Here is a 22,265-nt window from a genome sequence, read left to right as displayed (position 1 = left end):
TTCAAAATACTCTAATTTGGTAACTTATAATTGGCAAATAAATACGAATAATGATTATAATGAAATGAATACTGTGATTCGAAATGAAACTTTAAATAAAGATATTATATTATGAGGTAAATAATGAATCCGGCGATGAAATAAAAATATATAAATGATTAGGCCTTTCACATAAAAGTAAAAAAAACATTTTGTGTTATTTTAATTGGAAGTATGTGTCAAGACTATGTTTCACTTACAGGCCTAGCCCGGACTATAATTTATACCTAGAAAGTATATTTAAAGTTGTACCTATTCTATGCTAAACGGGTCGTTACACTGATGTTGGATATGTGATTTCATTCACTGGTCCGAATGGATTAGAGGTGCACGAATAAAATAAATAAAAGTATGTTACAATGGCACCTATATTTAGAGGAAACAGTGGACAAGGTAGTATTAAGAAGCGACCACGCTTTGAGGTTTATATAAAATTTCTTATAAGTTCAGATGTTTCCACTTTTAACCATTTGACCGCCGCTCGGCTATAAACGACAAAGGCTACAATTGCGTTATAATAGTCGTGGCGGGCAAAAGGTTAATTCATAAATTATGTATAGTGTTTATCTCGCACTGGTGTAAGATTTACATTCCAGACGTACTGTTTAAACTATAAAAAAAAACTGTCTCTTGCTGCTGATAATTAGCAGTTTAAATATAATGAATAAAATTTCATGTGGCAACATATTTCTTAAAAATAAGTATCAATAAGCACACAAATGATAATCACACAGCCGTACAATAAAACATCAGTCATTTTGTCTATGCACTACCCGATTCCAAGATAAAGAGATCGGGTAGTTAATGCGTTCCGGAATGTAATAACATAGACAATTTTGAACCATAGACCAAAGAATTATACTAAACGCTCCGAGTGAAGTACATCGTATGAGTAGTTTTGTTACGTGCAGTCAGCTGCAGAGATAGTTGACCCCCGCTACAAAAAAAACATATGCAGAGAGGGTGGGGTCAGTTATCCCTACAGCTGACTGTACTAACCACGACCTTGGAGCGGTCCGAGACAAGTTCGACAGTGTCGAAGGTGATTCGCCGTATGTCCGATTAAGACGCAGCTATGGGTTAGAGCGAGAAAGAGGTATGCAGACCGGACCAAAGTCGTGGTTCGGTACTTACGTCTATTAGTACTTTAAAGCTTTACGACCTGACTGCCGCATAACGTACGATGCCATTCAGCGTCATCAATATTTTAACTTTCCACTTCGAGCGCCTAATATATTTATTTTATCTATGCTCAATACACACTCACAGGACACGATGACGTATTAACACGCAAGTGCGTAACACAAAGTGTGCATTTTATATTCTCAATAAGTCGTGAAGTGTTAAAATCATTATAATGTGTCAAGTTAGAAATACGCCTACCGTCGGCATTAACATCTTAACAACACTAAGCAACAAATAACTACAAGCGACTAAGCCGTTTCCAATCAATTGTGATCCAAATGCCTCAACCAAAGCCCGAAGAGCAATTTCAACGTATGCATGATACACTTGTACATTTCGCCCTCGTCTAAATTGTTGTTCTCGTCCCAATACCTCTTTCCCTCGTCCCTATTGGAAACGGTCTTCATAAACAGTTTACAAAAAATCCTATGCCACACAGACCTCCCGTCTTCCCTTTCCTCGTCACTACAAATTCGACAATCACAATTTCTACTTATTTCTACTACATTGGAAGTATTCGTGGAAATATTTTCATATTTGGCATCACTTGCGCGACGATCAACGTCGCGTATAACGATAGCGGGCAAGTCTCTGGCTTTTGGGGGCGAGACGAACGAGAAAGTCTCTCGTAACTTTCGAATACTCGAAGAAATATTGCCGCTACCGAGTTCCATTCCTTGATTGATATCCTTACTATACGTCGAATCTAAAGGAGCCGACTTTGATACGTTTTCAGCGGATTCGCTTCTCGTAACTTTCACGTTACTCCGTGACGACAAATCTTCACAACTCTTGAAGTTCGGAACGGTCTGTTTTAGAACCTCCTTCCTTAGATTAACTTCAGTTTTTTTCCTGTCAAATGACAGGGTCCTTTGGAGAGGTATAGCAAGTTTTCTTTGTCGTGGAGTATTCTGTTTTTCTTCCTTCTCTCCTACTTGATCACTGCTCCTAGCAATAGATATGTCCCTATACGTCGGTCGCCGCACTTCGAGTTCCTTTTCACTATCCTCCCGGACGGCAGCGCCCGTCTTTTCATCATCCTTCGCTACGACAGTCGTTTTAAAATCCTGCAAAGAATCGTGAAACGAAAGGTTCCGCCTCAACTTTCTGATCTGCGGCGATAAATCGGTGGAGCTATCGAAGCCCTTGTAGCTGTCTTTCAACACGGACAGGGCGAGCCCGCTCCCATAGAGAGCGTTATCCCTATCAAAAGATGCGCGCCTGCTTTTCGCTCGCGGAGAAGCGGGGATATCTTCGAAACTTCTGTACTGTTCTAGGCGGCTGTCCCTGTCCGAGTGCACCGTCCACGCGGAAGAACTACCCAGGGACCAATCGGAGCTTATAGTTTCGAGGTAGTTGAAGATTTCTTTGCCGCCGTCGAGAGAAAGAGACCTCTGTAGAGGGATGTCGTGGCCGAGCCTGTCCAGGTAGTCCTCCTCGTCCTTCTCGTGGAACTTGGTGCCGAGCCAGCTGTCGACCTCCTGGTTGTTGAGGTGGAGGTTGAGGAGCTCCTGGCGCAGGTCGAGCTTGGCGCGGGGGTTGTTGATGTCGGAGTGGCGGCGCGACTTGGGCTTGTGGCTGGTGGCGGCGGCGGCGGCGGCGGAGGCGGCGGCGGAGGCGGAGGCGGAGGCGGAGGGGTCGGAGTGCCTACGTGGAGGCGGCGGCGGCGCCGGGGGCGGCGGATATCTTGCTCGCGAGGGAAGACAGCGAGCGCCGCGGGATCCCCACGGCGATGTCAGACTCAGCAAAGAGCTTGCGAAAACTGGAAAACGAACATATTTTAAGCGCGAGCCTTTACAACGTCATCGTCTATTAAAATATTATATTTAAACATAATGACATGGTCATGGTACGGCACGAATTTTCCTTCTTAGCTCATGGTTTCCAATTAGTTCATATTCTTCCTTTTCATATTGTCTCACAGAATCTTCTATATCTTACATTCTATATTTTACATTAAATGGTTTTACTATTAACTAAAATAAACATGTAAAAGAAAACATAAATGACACCTGTAATTGATAGGTAGTATCCATATCAATTGAAAAAAAAAAAAAACGAAATCTAAACAATCTTTAAACACAAAACCCGTTAAACACTAAGAACTAATCAAACTATATAGGTGCTAAGGCATCCTCTGGCTATGTTAATCATTGACGCCGTTTTTACAAATGCCAAATAACTAGAAATAATTAAATAGAATTACCCTATAAATAATATATAAATATCTTACAGGCGTAAATCCCTGTTAGTAGTTCACACCCGTCATACCTCAGTCCTCAGTACCAAGGGCCGAAAGAGATCCTCGGCGGCGGCGAGCGGCGCCCCTCGTCCTTCGTCGTCAGCGCCAACCAAAACCTTGCACAACCACTTTGTCAGGAGGGTTCAATAAAAAAAAAGTGCTGATACGGCGAGAGAGTTAAAATGTGTGTTAGAGAAAATGTAAGGAATATAATGGATAGTAACAGATGTTAAATGTATCACAAGTAAAATATATTAGCAGCAGATGTTGAGTATCGATATATGTAACACAGTTTGTTATTTATGTACTTCGTTTATGTTGGCAAAATGCCATTAGTGAACAGACATTTCTCATATTCGTGCATTTTAAATGTTAAAACATTTGGAATGTTGTAAAGGTATACTGCATGTAGAGGCATGTTTAGTAAATCACATTAAATCGTGCAATTCAATGTAATGTGTACATTCCAAAAATCAAATTTAAATTTCAACACGTTTTTATTTTCATGCACACAAGTAATAAGATCAGGTGTCTCCAGAGTCAGGTGATCAGTGCTCTTTGCTATCATTGCTAGTGCAAATGACTGATATTTTTGACAACAGAACTTCTACTTTAGCTGGCAATAATTAAAATTGATTGTTCTTTGAGCCAGCAAGACTAAGACATAAAGATACTGATGATTTTTACAATGAAAACTATACCTGAGCTTTGGTATAGAAACACTGTGCTTTCCTTTATCTTTAGCTTCCAAATCGTCTAAACAAAAACAAAAGGTATATAAACAAGGGAATAGGGAAGTGGTCAAGCGAAATAAAGCATTTGGCTCGAGTGCAATAGGTATCAGAATACCATGCGACCGTGCGCCGTATTACGATGGATCCGTGGCATTGCGATCTCTTTCGGCCCTGGTGCCATTTTTCATTCAATTCACCTAAAATAATTTTGAAAACCAAACAATTATCATTATCATGCTTTTAAAATACCCAAATAGACTTAAATAGTATACTGAAAAAAGTACCAGAACCAAGTATACCCGATGAAATTATTAGACATACCAATCCCACAGTTTACGTGCTTGAAAACGTTATGTTGAAAAATATGTACAAGAGATTTAGATATTCGTGACATTAAGAAAAGCAAATGCGGACCATGCTACGCACCAACTACTAGCCTTCTCAACGGTCATCATCAACGGTAATCAGTTTTACTTTAACGATACCGTTATAGTAACGGTATGTATTAAATAAAAAAAATGTCAGTATTGTTATTATATTATACCTTCACGCTATTCACAGCACAAATCAACGTAACAATACCAATAACTGTTTTTCTTTTATTATTATCAAAATGGTATAACGTTAACGACGTTTGTACAATGGGCTGTGCTCTGAAGAATTGTTTGACATGATGCCAACGGCCGCTTTCTATCACCGCACCGCTCGCCATCGGCAGGGTGTTCATCCTCACACCCTAGAACCTAAATGGTCGCGTACTGTGCGGTTTAAGAGGAATTTCCTCCCGCGAACGCTTCGGCTGTGGAATGAGCTTCCTGCCGAGGTTTTCCCGAGGGGCTACAGTATGGGGTTCTTCAAAAAAGGAGTGTACAGGTTTTTAAAGGGTCGGCAACGCGCATGTGATGCCTCTGGTGTTGCAGGCGTCCATAGGCTACGGTGACTGCTTACCATCAGGCGGGCCGTATGCTTGTTTGCCACCGTCGTGGTATTAAAAAAAAAAAAAAGACATTTTTAATATCAGTATTTCAATGATCAAAATAACGAAATTAATAAATTTAAGAAATTCGAAATTGATAGATATATACCGTTATCGAAGCTTAGCTAGACTTTGACTAATTGTTTATTTTGAGCGTAACGTAGAATGTGCCGCAGTGGGCTTTTGGCTATACATTTGTATGTATCTAGTATGATTTAAGAAAAACGACTGAATAATTTGTAAAAATCATTTAAATAAAACTATTTTAACATGTAGGTACTAGGTAGGTTATTTTGTAAATTCATTAATCAATTCGACGATACCATTAACATAGTTTTACTTAAATGAAAAAATATTGATGTGAGTTTTTAGTTTGGTGGGTTTGGAACTATGTAGATGTAAAAATGGTTTACCATTGAATTGCCGACAGACATTTGATCTAATATTATTTAAAAGACAACGTTTCAAGTATTTTCATTTCATAAACAAGTCATTGCGTCTAGGACTCGATACTAGGTAATTTGACCCGAGGTCTTTTAATTGGTAGTTGACTTATTTCAATAAAATTCATGTCATGGCATTTCATTTCTGTTTTTTTAATTCATTTTTTACATGTAATGTATGGCTATTCTGGCCACAGTTTGTTTTGTTGGAGATCGCAGTTCTAACCTAACTTAACCCACTTGTTCGTTTTCTTGGGGGTCGCAGTTTTAACCTAACCCACTTCTGGCAACAGTTCATTTTCTTGGGGGACGCAGTTCTAATCTAACCTAACCCATTTCTGGCAACAGTTCGTTTTCTTGGGGGTCGCAGTTCTAACCAAACCTAACCCACTTCTGGCAACGTCGAAGAAATGAATTGCAATGTTTTGTAGTTGTGCCAATTAAGATAATTGGAAAAAAATCTGCGATTAAGTCATATTCGTTAAATAGTATTTTACGTTAACGCCAAACAATATTACTAGTACTAAAGTTTCGATGAATCGTTGTCGATGAAAAGGTTGTCGGCAAAACAAGGGTACACCTGTAAAAATGTTTGCCAGTAAGTACCTATAGCTATATATCCAATATGTGATATGAAGAAGAGAAAGAATAGCAAATTACAACATACATGAAATGTCACACTTTACATATAAACATGCTGAAATACGAAAACATAACATTATTGTGAAAAACAACAAAATATTCCCCATTCATTAGTAATACATTTCCTGAAACCTTTTTCCAAATACTCCAAAATAAATATGATTATATTAAATACAATATGGAAATTGACACAGATTTCGAGTGATAGATACCGCAAGTTTACCTGCCACGCCTTCCGGTATTTGTTGAAAAGTCCAGTGCAATGCAATATTTTGCAGTGCAATGTTCCTACTGTAACACAGTTCGGTTAAGTTCACATTATAAGTTACATTCCTTAATTTTATTCGATGTTAACATGCAAACAAATAAGGAAATTAAACACTAATAAGAGTAATTTGAATGTCATGCAAGTAAAAGCGTTGCGTTATCCGTCCACTCCAAATCTGTGTATACCAACACCAGCAATCAATTATTCACTTCTTCATTTTTTTTAAATCAGCTACCACACCACCTTACTAATTCCAATTCACCTCATTCTACTTATGTTATCTTAAAAATATGCGAAGATTTACCCAATTAATTATAAGCTAAATCCAAGTAAAATGTTACACCTACATAAAGTACAAATATCCCAAAAAAATAATAATTTGAAAACCGTTAAAACCACCCATGGTAAGGCAAACATCCGGCAATGCATACATATGGATGAATCTTCAAAAGAAACCAAAGCTAGTAAATTGAATTGAAAATTATTCGAAGTGTATAAGTTTATACAATAGAGTGAAAATACAAACAATTACTAGTACAATCATAATAGAAGTTTCACTAGATTCTCACTCCAAATTGTATAAAGTTTCAAATCTCTCTGCTTCTAAAATTATTTGTTCGCATATGTAGGAATTCCCAGAACACGAGTTCTGTACACCAGGAAGAAAGTGGAATATTCTTCCAAGCTAAATAAAAATAAACTGTATTCGTAATTGTCCAACATCCTTCATTTACACAGTTACCGTTAACTTAATTGCTTTTAACGTTAGCGTTACTTTATCGTTATCAACATCCCATCACTAGCACTCTGCGAATTCCCACAAAACCTGAATCTTATTCCAACGGAATAGAGTTCACAATAGCATTAAAGTTACTCACAACTTCCTGATGCCGCTGTGCCTCTTCCACGGCGCGTCGTCGGGCTCGCACGGCAGCGGGCCCTGCACGGGCGCGTCGTCACATGCTGCCGCTGATGCGGACGGAGATGTGTCTGAACTGCTGTAATGGACAAGTTTTATTCAGTTAATAAATCGTAGGTTTGTATTTAGATAAAAAAAGGTGCTAGCTTAAGCTGATAGAGCAAATGCAAATACAGAAACTTAAAATGACTGGGACGATTGCTATTTTTTTGTTTGGTCGAACAACAAGCGTTGATCTTGTGCCAAAATAACACAATTTACATGCGGCTGAACTTAAGATTTTTATGTGGCGTTTCGTATGGTCTTAGAGGATCGAATTTCTGAAACTGTCCTCGCTGTCGTCGGTACTCATTACATGGTCTAATTCGAACGATTGATACGATTTTCTTGTTTTTTTTTTGCGCATAGATTACAACCGCTGTTAAGGCATGTCGCGCACTATCAATCAAGTTGTTAAACAAACAAAACAACAAACAAATATTCTTTGTTCACGAAAATAAATAACATACCAACCTAACTTTACACAGACTGCAGTAGCAGAGTGCCGAAGTGCAACCGTAAAGGATCGACTTTGTCACCGAAAAGTCTCTCCAGATTTAGCTTAGAAATTTATTTACCTCTCCGACGGCACCTCCGCCTGCAGCGCCTGCAGCTGCTCCTCAGCCCGGCCTAGCTTCAGCTTGAGCTCGTTGCGCTCGTGGAGTATGGCTCGTAGCTCGCGCACGCTGAATGTGGGCTTGGAGGACTGGTCCTCGTCGTCCGGACCGTCCGGGGATACGGCGCCGCATGATGCGCACTTCTGAAAGGAGGATACGAGTTGAATAATAAGTATAAGACGTGCTATAGGACACCTAGTTTGTGTTTTATACAAAGGCTTCAAAGGCCTGTAACCTACAGGTTACAGGTCTTTTTATAAATCCTTTTTATCTCGCTTTCTAAAGACCCTTCTTTTAAAAAACAGCCATTTCAGACTTCAGGCCTTTTATCGAGCTCGGAAACCGTTTTATTTTTCAAACCGGTTTCGTTCATTCGCCCGGGAACGAAAAGGAGTTAGTTTCCGTTTGCTGATACTGGTTAAAAAACTGTTCTAATGAGATACCTGTTTATACCAATTCGTTCGCCTTTCGTTTTTGTGGAACGAAATTAACCGGTTAAAATGACAATATCGCAACAAGATAGAACGAGTAACTTCTTCACGTCCATCACTACGACTATCTCAACGACTATCTCTTTCACGTATGACAAAGAGTTTAACCATGAGTAACCGGTATTATATCGTTCTCCGCGTTCTTACTGGTTAGAAGACATAACGTATTTTTTAGTTCGCGTTCCATCAATTAACCGGTTGTTAATGAACGAAACAATATAACGGTTTTGGAACGATATTAACAGGTATTTCAATATCGGTTCCGAGCCCTGCCTTTTATAAAACGTGACCCTGGTTGGAACGAAGTTTTTTTATTAATATTTCTGATACACATTCTGATACCCTGCCGGTATCTTTTGATTAAATAGTGTTAATAATCGACTAATCTGATTACAATTTTAAAAGATATATGTTCATTTACCCTCATACATGTATATTTTTAACCTAACCTAAACATATATTTTGGCTACTACAGTTAAGGTTATAATGGCCAAAATATATGTTCTAGTGGCTAAAATATACAAATAAAGTTTAACAAAGTTTCAGAGTGTTAGTTCTGTTGAAGATTAGAAAGTAATTAATGTAATGTTATCCAAGATATTGAGAGTACATGCTAGATGTTTATGTAAACAGTCGCAGTGTCATGAATTACAATAATAATGTTAATTGATGTATAAACAATCCTGAAAACAAGAAAAAATATGAATCGTCAAGAGAATACCATACCACCAAACTCAGGCCCAATTATCACCATACCCAGTGAACGTGAGGTTGTGGGTGGAAGAATGCTTTACACCACCCAAAAAATAGGTAACAACTGAAAAAACGGAAACTTATTCTTACATTTCTCAGCACTAAGCGTAGAATTCATAAATTGGTAACTACTTCACAATAAACAAAGATATAAATCAATACACGAAATTCTCGCACCCAACCCCGGGGTTTGGGTTATGATTATCACCGTCCGAAGCATTACCATAGACACATTTGAACACCAGATGACGTCTCACGTCAATTCTTAATCGTACTATAACTTGCTTTGCAGCGTTTTTTCATCATTTCCCATATGCAGTTGTTTACGGCTTATCTAACACTATCGTAATTACGTACTGCATAACACATCTGCCTCTAGGCATATCCACCGTATGAGCATTTGAAAATACTTCCAACGTGTAGTGTAGCGGCAGAACAAGTTTTAATCTCGTAAGACTGACGGTCCTACCCCAAGTATTATTTACCTCAATGAAATTTAAACCGTTTTCAATTGGAACAGAGTTCCATTTCTTTTGTTTTGCTTGATTTCAGAATAAAAGAAGTTCAACCATATATTTTGAATTAAACTTAAAATTTCCTTAAAAAACATTATTCATTTTGAATTAAACTTAAAATAAAAAATTCCAATAAAATAAAAAATAATTAGAGGAGGAGGATAAACAAAGTATATGTACAATTAAATAAGGTGTTAAATGCACACATGGTCGATATGGTTATGAACAAGCATAGCTGACAAAGTAATGTAAAAGGTACCCTATCTCGCCCTACCCTCCTAAACAATGAATATAGTGTTACATATCGCAGTTTATACTGAGATTAGCGGCCAACCACCGACCACAGGTGGGTATTGATGACAGCATAATGACATATTGTGGATATTGATATGTGGACATTAATTAATACATACTTATAAATATTTGCATACAATAACTAGCTACCAAGTATGTACTTTAAAAACACCTGACTTTAAGAACAATGTTCAACAGCTCATTCAGTAAACTGAAGACTGAAGATGTATTTAAATGTGTATGTTTTCTAGACATTCATAAGAAGGTCGAATATAGGTTAAGTTTCTTATTTCACACCAAATAAACGATTTCTATTAAATAATATTCTAAATGAAAAATTACCACTAAACATAAATGGGCAATTAGGCATTCTGATAAAGACGTTATACTTTGGTGAATTCATATTGTGTATTTATGGTATGAACCGTTTTTTAATAGCCAGTGATGTATTTAATACTTGGAGGATTTAACAACTGGAGATGCCTTGTAATTTTCTGTACAAAACCGTCTGCCGATTTTTGCGGGGGACGGGGCACGTCAAATGAATGTCAGATAAACGTCAGTCCATACAATACACCACCATTGGCTGAGATTTTCGACAGGGGGGTAAGCTCTTAAATGCGACTCCAGTTGTTAAATCCTCCAAGATTTAATACTAGTAATTGAAAACCCCATAAAACAGTGTAAACATTCGGCACAAAAGAAACAAGTAGCTAACAAACATCAACAAATTCGGCATTATCGTTTTAAGATAATCAAACCTGAAGATTTCATTCAATTTAAGCATGCATCTAATCGAGATTTAATTCATACGCAGCATTGCACGCAAACACACAGACATTACAAATTATACCTTAACATAATAGTAACAGAGTCGTAAGTATAAAGAAAACAATCTCACAAATCTGCAAGAACACACGAACGCTTAGTCTCTCAATAATTCAGTTACCTTTCGGTCCATAAGGCTGAGCTAATGAAAACTTCTTGAATTTTAAATAAGGTACAAATTCCGACAACGAGCTCTCAGCTATTTAGACTAAAACGCCCAATTAAATGAAACCTTACCACCCAAATTTAAGGTTGTAAATGCATCAAGCTCAGTCTCTCAATAATTCGGTTGCCTTTCGGTCCATCGGGCATAGCTAAATTAAAGGTTCTTTAATACTAAATAAGGTACATATTCCGCCATCTGAGCTATCGAGACTAATTAAAATGAAGCCTTACCACCCAAAGTTAAGGTCGTAAATGGAACAAGATGAACTAACCTTGTTTTGTGCGTCGGCCTGCTGGAGCGCCGCGATGTCCCGCTGTTGGGCCTGCACGATCGCGTTAAGCTCTGATCGCTCCTCGCACACTAGACGCAGCTAAAAGGTCAGGACGGTTAATGCATGTACATGGGTATTAATGATCCTTTGACCGTCCGCGTTCATGCGTAAAATACGGTTATAGACTCAATGCGTATAATAACTAATAACCTCAACTATACAGACGCACGGAGTATAACAAAAGAGTGGGAGGAAAACAGATTGTAATCCTTGTGGTTTGTTATTAATTTGACAAGATGGTTTTTCGTTTTCGCTTATTTGTGCTTGCGACATGCTCTCCGATCCTTTTCATGGTCGTATCATAACAGGATTAAAACTATAATACAATGTGAAATCGGAATACCGCTTGCAGCTGGACTAAATATTTAAATAAGCCGGCCAGACACCATACAGATAACCGTTGTTAACCATTATCGTAGCAGGCTCATTGAGTATAGTTGTCAAAATAATAACAATGATACGATTTTTCCACTACGTACGCCTTATATAGCGTAGCGGTTTGTACTTTGTCTGTCTAAAATTGACATCAGGTACACAATTACCCCCTTATTCAAAAACGTGTGCTAAAGTTAACAAGCCGCTAATAATCGTTTGTCCCTTTCCGACGTATTGGTATGATGGAAAAGGACAAACGATTGTTACCGGCTTGTCAAACTTTAGCACACGTTTATGAATAAGGGGGTTAAAGTATAACTTCAAAGTGATCTTAATTACTACCTCCCATGGTTCAAATTAAAATGTACATTTAACGTTGCCGCCTGACGGTCAATGATGTAAGTTTAGAGTTGCGGAGAGATGGATAGTGGTAATCTCACTAGTAAATGGATACCCGATTGGTTAGTGATTTTGGAGAAGTTAAAGGAATTTAGCACTTAATCAAAGCAAGACAACGGTAAACTAATGGACCAACTACGTATAGTCGTATACAATACATAATGTTTTCTAAACATAGGTACTTATAGTTAAGGCTCTCATATGACAACTAAGAATTCAAAACAAGCAATGGAAAGTCAACAAAATCGTGAAATCAAGTCGACCAAACATCTGTTGATAACTTAAAACTAGTGAAAATATTGCAGCCGCAAATTTGACAGCAACAGTAGTAGATGGCGCTGTACGCCCCGGAACATTATGCTATGATTAGATTGTCAAATGCTAACTTTTGACAGTTCAGTTATCAGAAAACATATGGCGCCATAACAGCTGTAAAACTCGTATCTCAGGACCGATATAACAGTGAGATATAAGGTTTCATAGATTATAGACATTTGGCAAAATAATGTATGAAAAATATATTTACTGCAGTTTTAAATATGATGTTCTGTTCTGTCTAAATTCCTTTCGCCTCTCCGTGGCGAATCGAAAATAAAAGATCAGTTCGTGCTAAAGATACCAATCAAGACGTGGAAAGTAGGACGGTGTATTGACCATGGTTACCTGGTTTTGTATCTGCTTATGTTTTCTTCGGAGATCTCGACTGACTTGAGACAACTGTTCAATCTTATGCGACAACTGCAAAGTATCCAAAATTGCCATTTTGAGAAACTCTTCGAAAACTATTCGATACAAATAGTTTATAGAGTTACACGTGATCTTATAAAGATATACAAACGATGAATGTAGGTATTGATATTGTTGATATGTACTGGTTGGTATAAAGATAAATTGATAAGACTTTGTTCGATGTTCAAATATGTGGGCGGAAAACATATTTTTATATATCGAAAGATAAGATAATGTCAAACAGGTTAATGATAATAATTCGGTGGGGCCTGGAGTACCTTTTACAAGTTTTTTTTATAAATATACAGATATGATAATGTCATAAACACTTTTTGCTGTTTGTGTTCTATTTGACAATATAATTAGAGTTCCATTCAACTATCAATTTATTACCAGGTCGGTTAAATATATCAATCAATAATAAAATTAGCACATGAATATTGAAACAACGTTGCACTCGATAACGTCGCATTGAAATTCACGGTATTACCCATTCATAAATTCAATTTAGTTCTTAATTAACAATATGCCGCTGACGGTATATTGATAGCTCAGAACTGTTAGCTAAAATTCGAACAATTATATAATTTCTGGCATTGTACTTCGTGCCGCTTTCAGTACGAATCAAACCTTAAGAGCTACCGATATGACCTTCATGTATCCTCCAGGGAAACGAGCGCTAATAATTTTCAAACGATAATACAGGTTTATTTGTCATCAACAACAAAGCAGCAATTGCTTTCAGCAGTCAAAAGTAGGTGTGCCTACGGTTGAGAAAAGAAAAATACGATGTACGGAATTTCCTGCAGACTGATTTGGCCGCATTGACTTGGTCTTTGTCATTAGTTGACTTTCATTTGATCCGAACCGAACACGACACCGTGTATAATTTTGATATTTCGTGTTTCTATGTAATGTAATGACTTACCTAATTTAAACCGCCGTTTTAAGTGCCAGCTGGCGCTATAAGATCTCTATCTATCTGAAATTGCACATATATCACCTATTTGCTGAATATATTTGTGTGAGAAACTTAGTGTGTAAGTACCTGAATGGCACATCCTAAATTTAGAACAAAGCTCTATTTACACGAAAGTATGAGATTTTTAAGCGGCAATCAGCCAGTCATTGTGTTCATCTCTGTCGCTTCGTGTAACCTGATAATCTTCTGGCTTTATGTGCCCATTTAACTGTCCAGCCTGAACCTACCTACGCCGTAATAGAGTTCAGAATCGAACGCCGTGAACGATACAGGCGTTGCTGGCAGATTAGCGAGCTCATTCCATATAATTGCTTATTGTCTATTCTGTGCTGATATCCTGCAATCAATCTCACTTTTGTATATTTATTTTTCATGACATTTTCTCTGATGAGTAATTTATTCTATTTGAAAATATATATTTATTATGTTCTATAATAGGTTCAAACATGTTGTTCGTAATTACAGATATCATGAACAATCCATTGCTATCGTAATTTCACAGAAACATTCGTATTTATCATGCTACATCACTCAACCTAAGTACTTTTTGTACTGAGACTGACTGAAATAGCATAACACGTTCATGCGTTTCTGCGAAAATACGTTAGTAAAGGAGTATTCACTACATCTGTTTGCATATGCATTATGTACCATCGCCCATACTGTCCATAGGTAGACCTTATTACAAAAGGCATAAAGTCCACCGTTGGACAGTTGAGAATGGTGCGGTTTGTACATGTATCACGCAGCATAATAAACAAAAAGTTGCCGTTGTACACTAAAAGACTAACATTAGAAACTTTAGATAAAACAAATGTCGCTAGAGCTTTCCTGTGTTTCAGAATAGCACTATGACTATTTAATTACTACCTATTGACGTTAACGTCACATGATTTCCTAATATTTCCGATAAGATTTGTCGGTATATTCTTCTTTACGTTATTTGATTATAGATAGATAATGTCATACCTTGACATTGATGGAAACCATATCGTAAACACGATTAATGTAAAATCGAACTTCAAATTATCGTATCAATACGGAACAATATATTATGCATGCTAATATAATAGTATGCGCATAAGACCATTGTGAGTTCAGTGTGATAATGTTCACTAAGTGTTTTTCACTTTTACATTTTCTATGTTTACGCGAGGTTTACAGCTCACATAGCCACTAAGAATTAGTATGGGAGTATGGAAGTAATTCAAATAAGGCTTACTTTAGAACTATAATTCGGATATTTTAGACTATATGTCTGGGTAGTTTTATGGGAAAACATTGAAACAGGGGAGACATCATTACATACATATGTATGTTGTTCGTAGAAAACCCGCGCCAGACAGCCAGACCAGACACTAACTCAAACATGGCATGAGACATACAGTGAGTCATGCGGTTAGGGTAATTCAATAGGTTTCGGGGCGCTGGCTGCCGTCACACTGGTATATAGGATATATCAACTGCAACAATTATTGTTGAAATTCTATAAGATCATAATTCTAAAGAGATTCAATTACGGGATATTTGGAACATGACTCGATCGGTTTTTCGGAACTTATGTACGAAATATCATTTGATATTTACCACTAGCTTTTCGGTGAAGGAAAACATCGTGAGGAAACCTGCATACATCTGCGAAGAAATTCAAAGGTGTATGTGAAGTCCGCAATCCGCATTGGGCTAGCGTGGGGACTATAGCCCAAGCCCTCTCGGGCATGAGAGGCCTGTGCCGTATAAAGGCTGAATTATTATTATATTTATTATGAAGTGTGTTATAGGAACATACAAATAATAACATCGAAATGTAGTATATACTGTTTCCTCTATATGTGCAGTTTAAGAAAAGTTACTGATGCTTCTACTATGTTAACCTGTTTACGTGTATGTTAAACTGTTTGTCAGGTGACTCAAACAAAACGCTATGACTAATAATGATCTCATACCTTATTTTATTATTTGTGACGTATTCATAAATAAAGACAATTCAACAATTGCAAACACCTTTAATTTGTTATAGACTTTTTAAGTTTATGTACGGTCACGGTACGGTAAAATATTGATACGAATAAAGTGCCAAAAATATGTATACACGACTTTGTTACCCATGTATTAAGGTAGTGTATACATATTTTCGTATCGATATTTTCAGACATGACTGTACGCCTCTACGCTAAATCTACGAAGCTTAAAGGGGCTTAATCAACTTTGTACCAGAAAATAAGTGTATTAACTACCAATAAATAATAGGTACCTAAAATATCAAACTTAATATACTAGAGAATGTCTGTTACAAAATGCTACGGTTATAATAAGACCAGATTAATGTTTATAAAAAAGTATTTACGGTCAATTCCTGAACACATACCGACGAAAAACTAGCAAAACCTCATATGACGCTATGACTTTAGTCAAAATGGAAACTTATGCCGCTTGAAATAGAGCTGTATTTCAAAAGGCAAGTTAAATAAATACTAACTTTGTAAATGTTACCTCCGTTACGCTCCAAGCAATCAAGTGGCGCCCTAAACCTTTAGGCAATATATCTCTTTATGTACCTACTCACGGCCATAAACAAATATACAGCTATACACCTTATGTCATTACAATAAGGCGTGAATGTGTATACATGTTTATGACTAGATTGGTTAATAGCAATCTGCCCGAAATAGCTTTAAGGTGTCGTAAAAGCAGGTAATACGAAGAGCCGAGACAGTGTTTATCGTGACGCTAATGTATGACGCATTGGGACAGATGTCACGCAGATTCTCATACTAGAGAAATAATTGTGACTGCGTTTGCAATATATAATAATAAGTTCTAAGTTAAAGAGCAATGGTTACAAATTTTCTTAAGATCTGATAGAGTCGGACCAAGTTAACTCTGCATTAGGGTGGGTCATTTTTACTTTATTTTGTTAGGGAGGTCAGTTAAAAAAGGTGCCATTTGGATATTTATTATTGCCTGTATTTCAATTTTACTGCCTTCGGATTTTAGTTGAAGTTATTTTTTATTTTTAACTGAAGTTGAATAAAGAAACAATACATAGATATACTCCGCGAACCATACAAAATGCAACAATATTTATAGGAAAACTTTGAAATGGATTCGGAGGGAGGAAATGAATTCCGATTGCAAATGAAAATGAGTAACCCACCATACTCTGCATTGCATTTGCATTGACAAAGTGTGGCATTGTTATCACTAATGACAAATTTCTATGGAAATATGACGTTTTAAAAACTCACTTTCTTCCATTCAAGTCGATGCAATATTTACGAACAAAAGTAACAAATCTTAGTTTACTTTGAACAGTTTGTCTTTTGTTTTCATAACCCAATTTCAAAAACAATTGCAGCAAACAGGTATTTACTTAAGAGTAAATATACAGAGCAGCACTTTCAAACAGAAGTTATCTGTGAATAAACAGTGTTATTGTCGAACAAAGTTTCAGTTTTATTTGCTTAAGAATTTCTCAGCAAATACTGCGTTATTTGTCTTTTCAATGTAAGAAAGTAGATTTCTGGTTTTTAATTAAGATTATCAATTATTATTAATTATTTAGGTGTTATAGTAAAAAAAGTATCATTTTGGATGACTCGTAGAAAAAGTATTGAATACAATAGTGATATAATCAAGCTTTTCAATCTCGTACCTTACTTAGGTAACTCAGCAAGCTTTGTTGCCTAAACACGGTACTCAACTGAAAAAGCTCTCTATTATATCACCATTGTATAAAATACTATTGTAAGTTCGGTAACATTTTATTTATTTATTATTGTGGTACCATTACAATGATATGATACCATTCATTACATATAGGGACACCATAATAAAACTCAACCTGATTAAATTTGAGTTAATTGGTATCGCATTATTGAGTCATAAGTAAATATCAATTTTTTTATAAATATGTTTTTAAAAATGTTGAAAGTGTTGAAACAATTTTTCGATTTACACGAAGGACGAATAACAAAAATTCATTCGATCTTTTTTCGTAACGGAAACCGGACTCGATCTACCCGACCGCATATCCGTCATAGTCACCCTCATTTCTCGTATGACAAGAATAAATGTATCCTACATATATTTTCATACATGTAGGTACAGATGATACAAACGATTTAGATCAACAATACTATATCCATTCCTTTTCTTACAAACACATAATAATAAAGTAGTGTATGCAGTAAGCAAAACCATTAGCATAGCACCCCTGCGTATATATTTTAATTAGCTTTGCTGACTGTATGAGCTACCGCAAACATCGAAAATCAAAGTTTCATCTAGTTGCCTCTATCACACAAATATGATGATGAGTCGACGAAGTGGTTCGCGGTTATAGCCCAGCTCTTAACATTCATTATAAGAAGCGATTATTTATTGAAAATATGAGTTACGACTCAATGAGTGTCAGCACTTTAATAGCGGAGTTAAGAAAATGAGGTGCAAAACTAAGCGGGTCGAAGGAGCAACTTATTAAGGTGACGCATCATTAAACAATAAAATCTAAAAATGCGGCGCTTGCTTGCTTGCTTCCCGAAACCCGCGTGAATTTGCTTTTACGCTAGCTTATTCTATAAGGTCGCATGCAGAAAACGGATTTTACCGTTTAAAGTAAAAAAAAAAAAAAAACAAGGATTACATAAACGAAAATTCACAACTACAGAATTCAAGTGTGAGTTTAGACTAATCTACATGGAAAATTTAGAGGCTTGAATCGGTCCCATGTGCCCGTACAATGTTTGTTTCAAAAGAGCTATCTCTGATACAATATTCTCTGCTATAAAAGTTAACCAATTGTGTGACGGCAACTACAGAAATGAAGTTGATGTCATGAATAACCAGTTTACCAAATAATACTTTCATGAGTTTTGTAATTGCTGAGATAAATCAAGATTTCAAGATAACTGACGTCAAAATTTACAATGGGCCGTCTTAAGAAGTTAGTTTCGCGCCCATAATAACAATGACTTTGACAGCTGGATCTTGGACCTTACTCAACAGTGGCGCTAACTAGTAGGTAAGCACAAAAACGGTAGCTCTCAATGAATGTGCTTAAAAACGTTTATTTTTTGTACACTACCGTAAATTTGGTTTATGAGACAATTTAATTTATGTACGAAACAGACGAATTTCGATACCAACGAAGAGAGTACATAACAAATGTCCAGGACAGATGATTTACCATATCGGAAACGGAGAGCGTCTGGACTTGATCGACCGGCCGCTTATCCGTCCTGTCCTGTCTCTACCAACTGGTAACGACATAGCTTGAGTAGTGACACAAATAATTTGCCTTATATCTCTTTAACACTATATAAACAGATCTAGGTTAAAATTTAATTTACCTAAAGGAAACAACCCTAGTTCGCAACCAAAGAAGAGCGTGCCTAACAAATGTCCAGGACAGCTGATTTATTGGATCGCAAACGGAGTCGATCGACCGACCACTATCCGTTGTCTCCACCGTCATAGCTAGTCTGACAAGAATAAATTGTTCTAAATCTTCTCATCGCGGTAGCAGATCTAGGTTAGAATTTGTCTCATCTACTTGAGAACTTAAAAATGTCATCACTCGTTTGACGAGAATAATGTGCTCTATATTTTTTTTTTACATTGTCTTCACAGATTAAGCTTAACCTGGACTTAGGAATTTAACAATTTTCACTTTTGTTATAACCCTTACCTAATTTTTACGCAATAACTTTGTGGTTTTTTTTTTTAAATATATAATTTACCGACCTGTTATAAACAGGAGGATATTATTGTGTGTATTGATATAATCTACATGACTAAGTCAACCGTTAAGAAATCTTTTTGTCGCGTATTTTATATAGGTGAGAAATTCTAACTTGTTATACCGTTACTTCAAAAAGGCTACGTTGGCAATAAGCATTAGGGTATATTCTTAATTAAAAGCATGTCTGAATACAATTAAACAATTAGGTAATACTTCCATACACTTGTTAATTTAAGTATTTAAACCAACCAATACATATCTACAATACTTTCAAAACATTACAAAATCAAAATGTTACGTCACGGGGCATTATTATAATTGCTGGATAACTAAATTAAATCAACTTTACAAGGGCTTTATCTACAGGGCTCTAAAGAGGGGTAACCAAGCCAAAGGGGGACTTATGGTTACCATCAGAAAAAAGATGACTGGTACCGATCGGCAGACCAATTGATACTTATCTGTCCACTTTTATCATAATGTTCCATAACAAACGTTAGCCACAAAATATTCCTTTTATAAAATTGTAGATCAAATAACAAATCACCCGATTCCATTATTTCGATGTAATCCCATTTGTTCCCGCCGCGCACAGATGGGTATAGGTGCATTCATATTAATAATTCCCAACTGTTCCCGCCTCATGTATGGCGGCGGTCACAATATACCATTATCTCCGCTCAATGTTATTAGGTACATTAGAAAGTAGATAAAAAGCATCTTTTCTATTTTGGAATCTGGTAAAATATTTTGTGGCTTTGTAAGCTGCAGGAGTTCTCAAAGTAAACTTGCTCCCAATGGGCGTAGCGAAGCACGGAGAGCATGAACGTTCATTTATCACGCGAAAAAGGTTGCGATACCCTATTATATTAAAAATGAACTTACACTTTCAATGATCAGCTGCTTTTCCTGCAGTTGCGACTCCTGCTGGCGCAGCGTGGCTCGCTGCTTCTCTGCGGTGCTGCTCAATCGGGACAGGACTTCCTGGTCGTGTTCGCGGGCGGGGGAGGGCGGGGCGCTGGTGCCTGCACAAATATGACTCAATTCAGACTTGCCTAAAATTCCGAAATCTGTCCTCGGTTAAAGGTGTAATGGGAGACAATACGAAGAGCTGTGCAAGGATGAATGAATGAATTACAACGACTACTTTAAACAAAGTATGAAAAGAGAGGCGAGGCTTCTTTCTGATAAAGTACATGAATAAACGCAGGATACTGGCCAAACTTCAGTTACCGTCAGATTGAGTAGGCTATGGAAACAGCTTTATCAGACATGTGCAAATATAAATCATTTTAGACTTGCCATCATGGTCGTACTTAATGTCATGTCATAAGTCTTGCTCCAACTCATGCTCTTTAGTAAGCTTTCTTTCGTGACATATTAATTAATGCGGCATTTTTGTACGGTTACTCTGCTGAGCAAAGTTACCGGCGCTAGAGCATGACATCCGCTCCACGTGGATTTACTCATCGTATCATTAAGTAATCATTCGCTAACTAAATCTTAACACTGATAATATCACAAATTCTATTTAGTAATAATTACCATAATGGACGCGTGGTCTGTAACACTGCACTGGTGTGATTATAGAAAGTCATATCGTGTTTAGCAACTTTTACGACATATGCTTGTTTAAAATTGAGGTAGAGTAGTAGGTGTAGGGTTATTCTCAAGGTTCTTACTTGGACAACACGATTATGGACTTTCATTGTCAACAATAAGGTTCATGATGGCGAATAATCGAGGCCAGACTAGATTGGCAACGCAGGTGGCGCGTTTTAAGCAGAAGTAATGTTATTGCTAAAGGCTGGTGCGCTGGGTATGGTTATTATAGTAAATAGAGAAAAGTAGGCCGTCTTAGTTCCTCGTTTTATGGCAAGTCAATGGATGTTGAAACTATTACCAATGCCACCACGTACTCCAAGTAATGGTTCCCTCAAAAATATACTTTTTATCTTCAGAAGGTCGCCGGGGCACGAACTATATTTTGTAGGAGATGGGACACTTGAGAATTGAAGGAAGTAGGGCGTAGCGTAATTCTAACTCACTCAAATTTGTCACTGTCTAAAAGGCACAAAAGGGGAATATGTATTTTACGATAACTAAGCCAAATAGGGCAAATAGAACTCTAGGTCGTTAGAGCTTCAATCCTGACGGATATTCACTACGCTACTGTACCGGGTGAGAAACGACGTATAAAAAGCATCTCAGGACAATAATAGGAGAAGGCTCTGGGCAGAGTAGGTACACGGTTGTCACTGACAGCTGGGCTGACACTGCGAGCTTGCGTAATGCATCGCAGTCATAACGGGTTTTGATGTTTGTAGTTTTAAGAATAATATTTTTATAATATGTCTGCCAGTTTTTAGGTATTTATGTATGGGCTACTACGCCACTACTTGCCTAGAATAGAGTAAACATAAAATCATTCCATTTCATATCGAGAATAATTAAATCGATACAACCATCGTTACATCCATAACATAACTTTACTGCGGTTAAATAGCTTTCCTTTTAAAAACTTGCTGAACCTTCACAGGGACGATGTCATCAAA

At 37.0% G+C, this 22,265-nt stretch overlaps 1 protein-coding gene across 5 annotated transcripts in view; it reads right to left on the bottom strand.

The window, feature by feature from the left end:
- Nucleotides 1-2,813: 2,813 nt before the first annotated feature.
- LOC133529153 (RILP-like protein homolog) overlaps nucleotides 2,814-22,265 on the bottom strand; it is a 28,799-nt gene continuing 9,347 nt past the window's right edge. Inside the window, exons 3-9 of one of the 5 annotated variants that reach the window (XM_061866793.1) lie at nucleotides 20,596-20,735; nucleotides 12,920-12,994; nucleotides 11,423-11,521; nucleotides 8,066-8,247; nucleotides 7,408-7,527; nucleotides 3,496-3,582; nucleotides 2,814-2,986 (exon numbers count right to left, since the gene is read on the bottom strand). In XM_061866793.1, the coding sequence (XP_061722777.1) occupies nucleotides 3,504-3,582; nucleotides 7,408-7,527; nucleotides 8,066-8,247; nucleotides 11,423-11,521; nucleotides 12,920-12,994; nucleotides 20,596-20,735 (695 nt within the window). In that variant the 3' untranslated portion in view covers nucleotides 2,814-2,986; nucleotides 3,496-3,503. The remainder of the gene's footprint in view (nucleotides 2,987-3,495; nucleotides 3,583-7,407; nucleotides 7,528-8,065; nucleotides 8,248-11,422; nucleotides 11,522-12,919; nucleotides 12,995-20,595; nucleotides 20,736-22,265) is intronic. The other 4 variants (XM_061866792.1, XM_061866794.1, XM_061866795.1 and 1 more) reach the window with 4 other exon arrangements.

This window comes from Cydia pomonella, chromosome 20 (genome assembly GCF_033807575.1).
Source record: "Cydia pomonella isolate Wapato2018A chromosome 20, ilCydPomo1, whole genome shotgun sequence".
NCBI lineage: Eukaryota > Metazoa > Arthropoda > Insecta > Lepidoptera > Tortricidae > Cydia > Cydia pomonella.
Note: the sequence above shows the minus strand (reverse complement) of the source record. Positions and strands in the feature narration are given on the sequence as shown.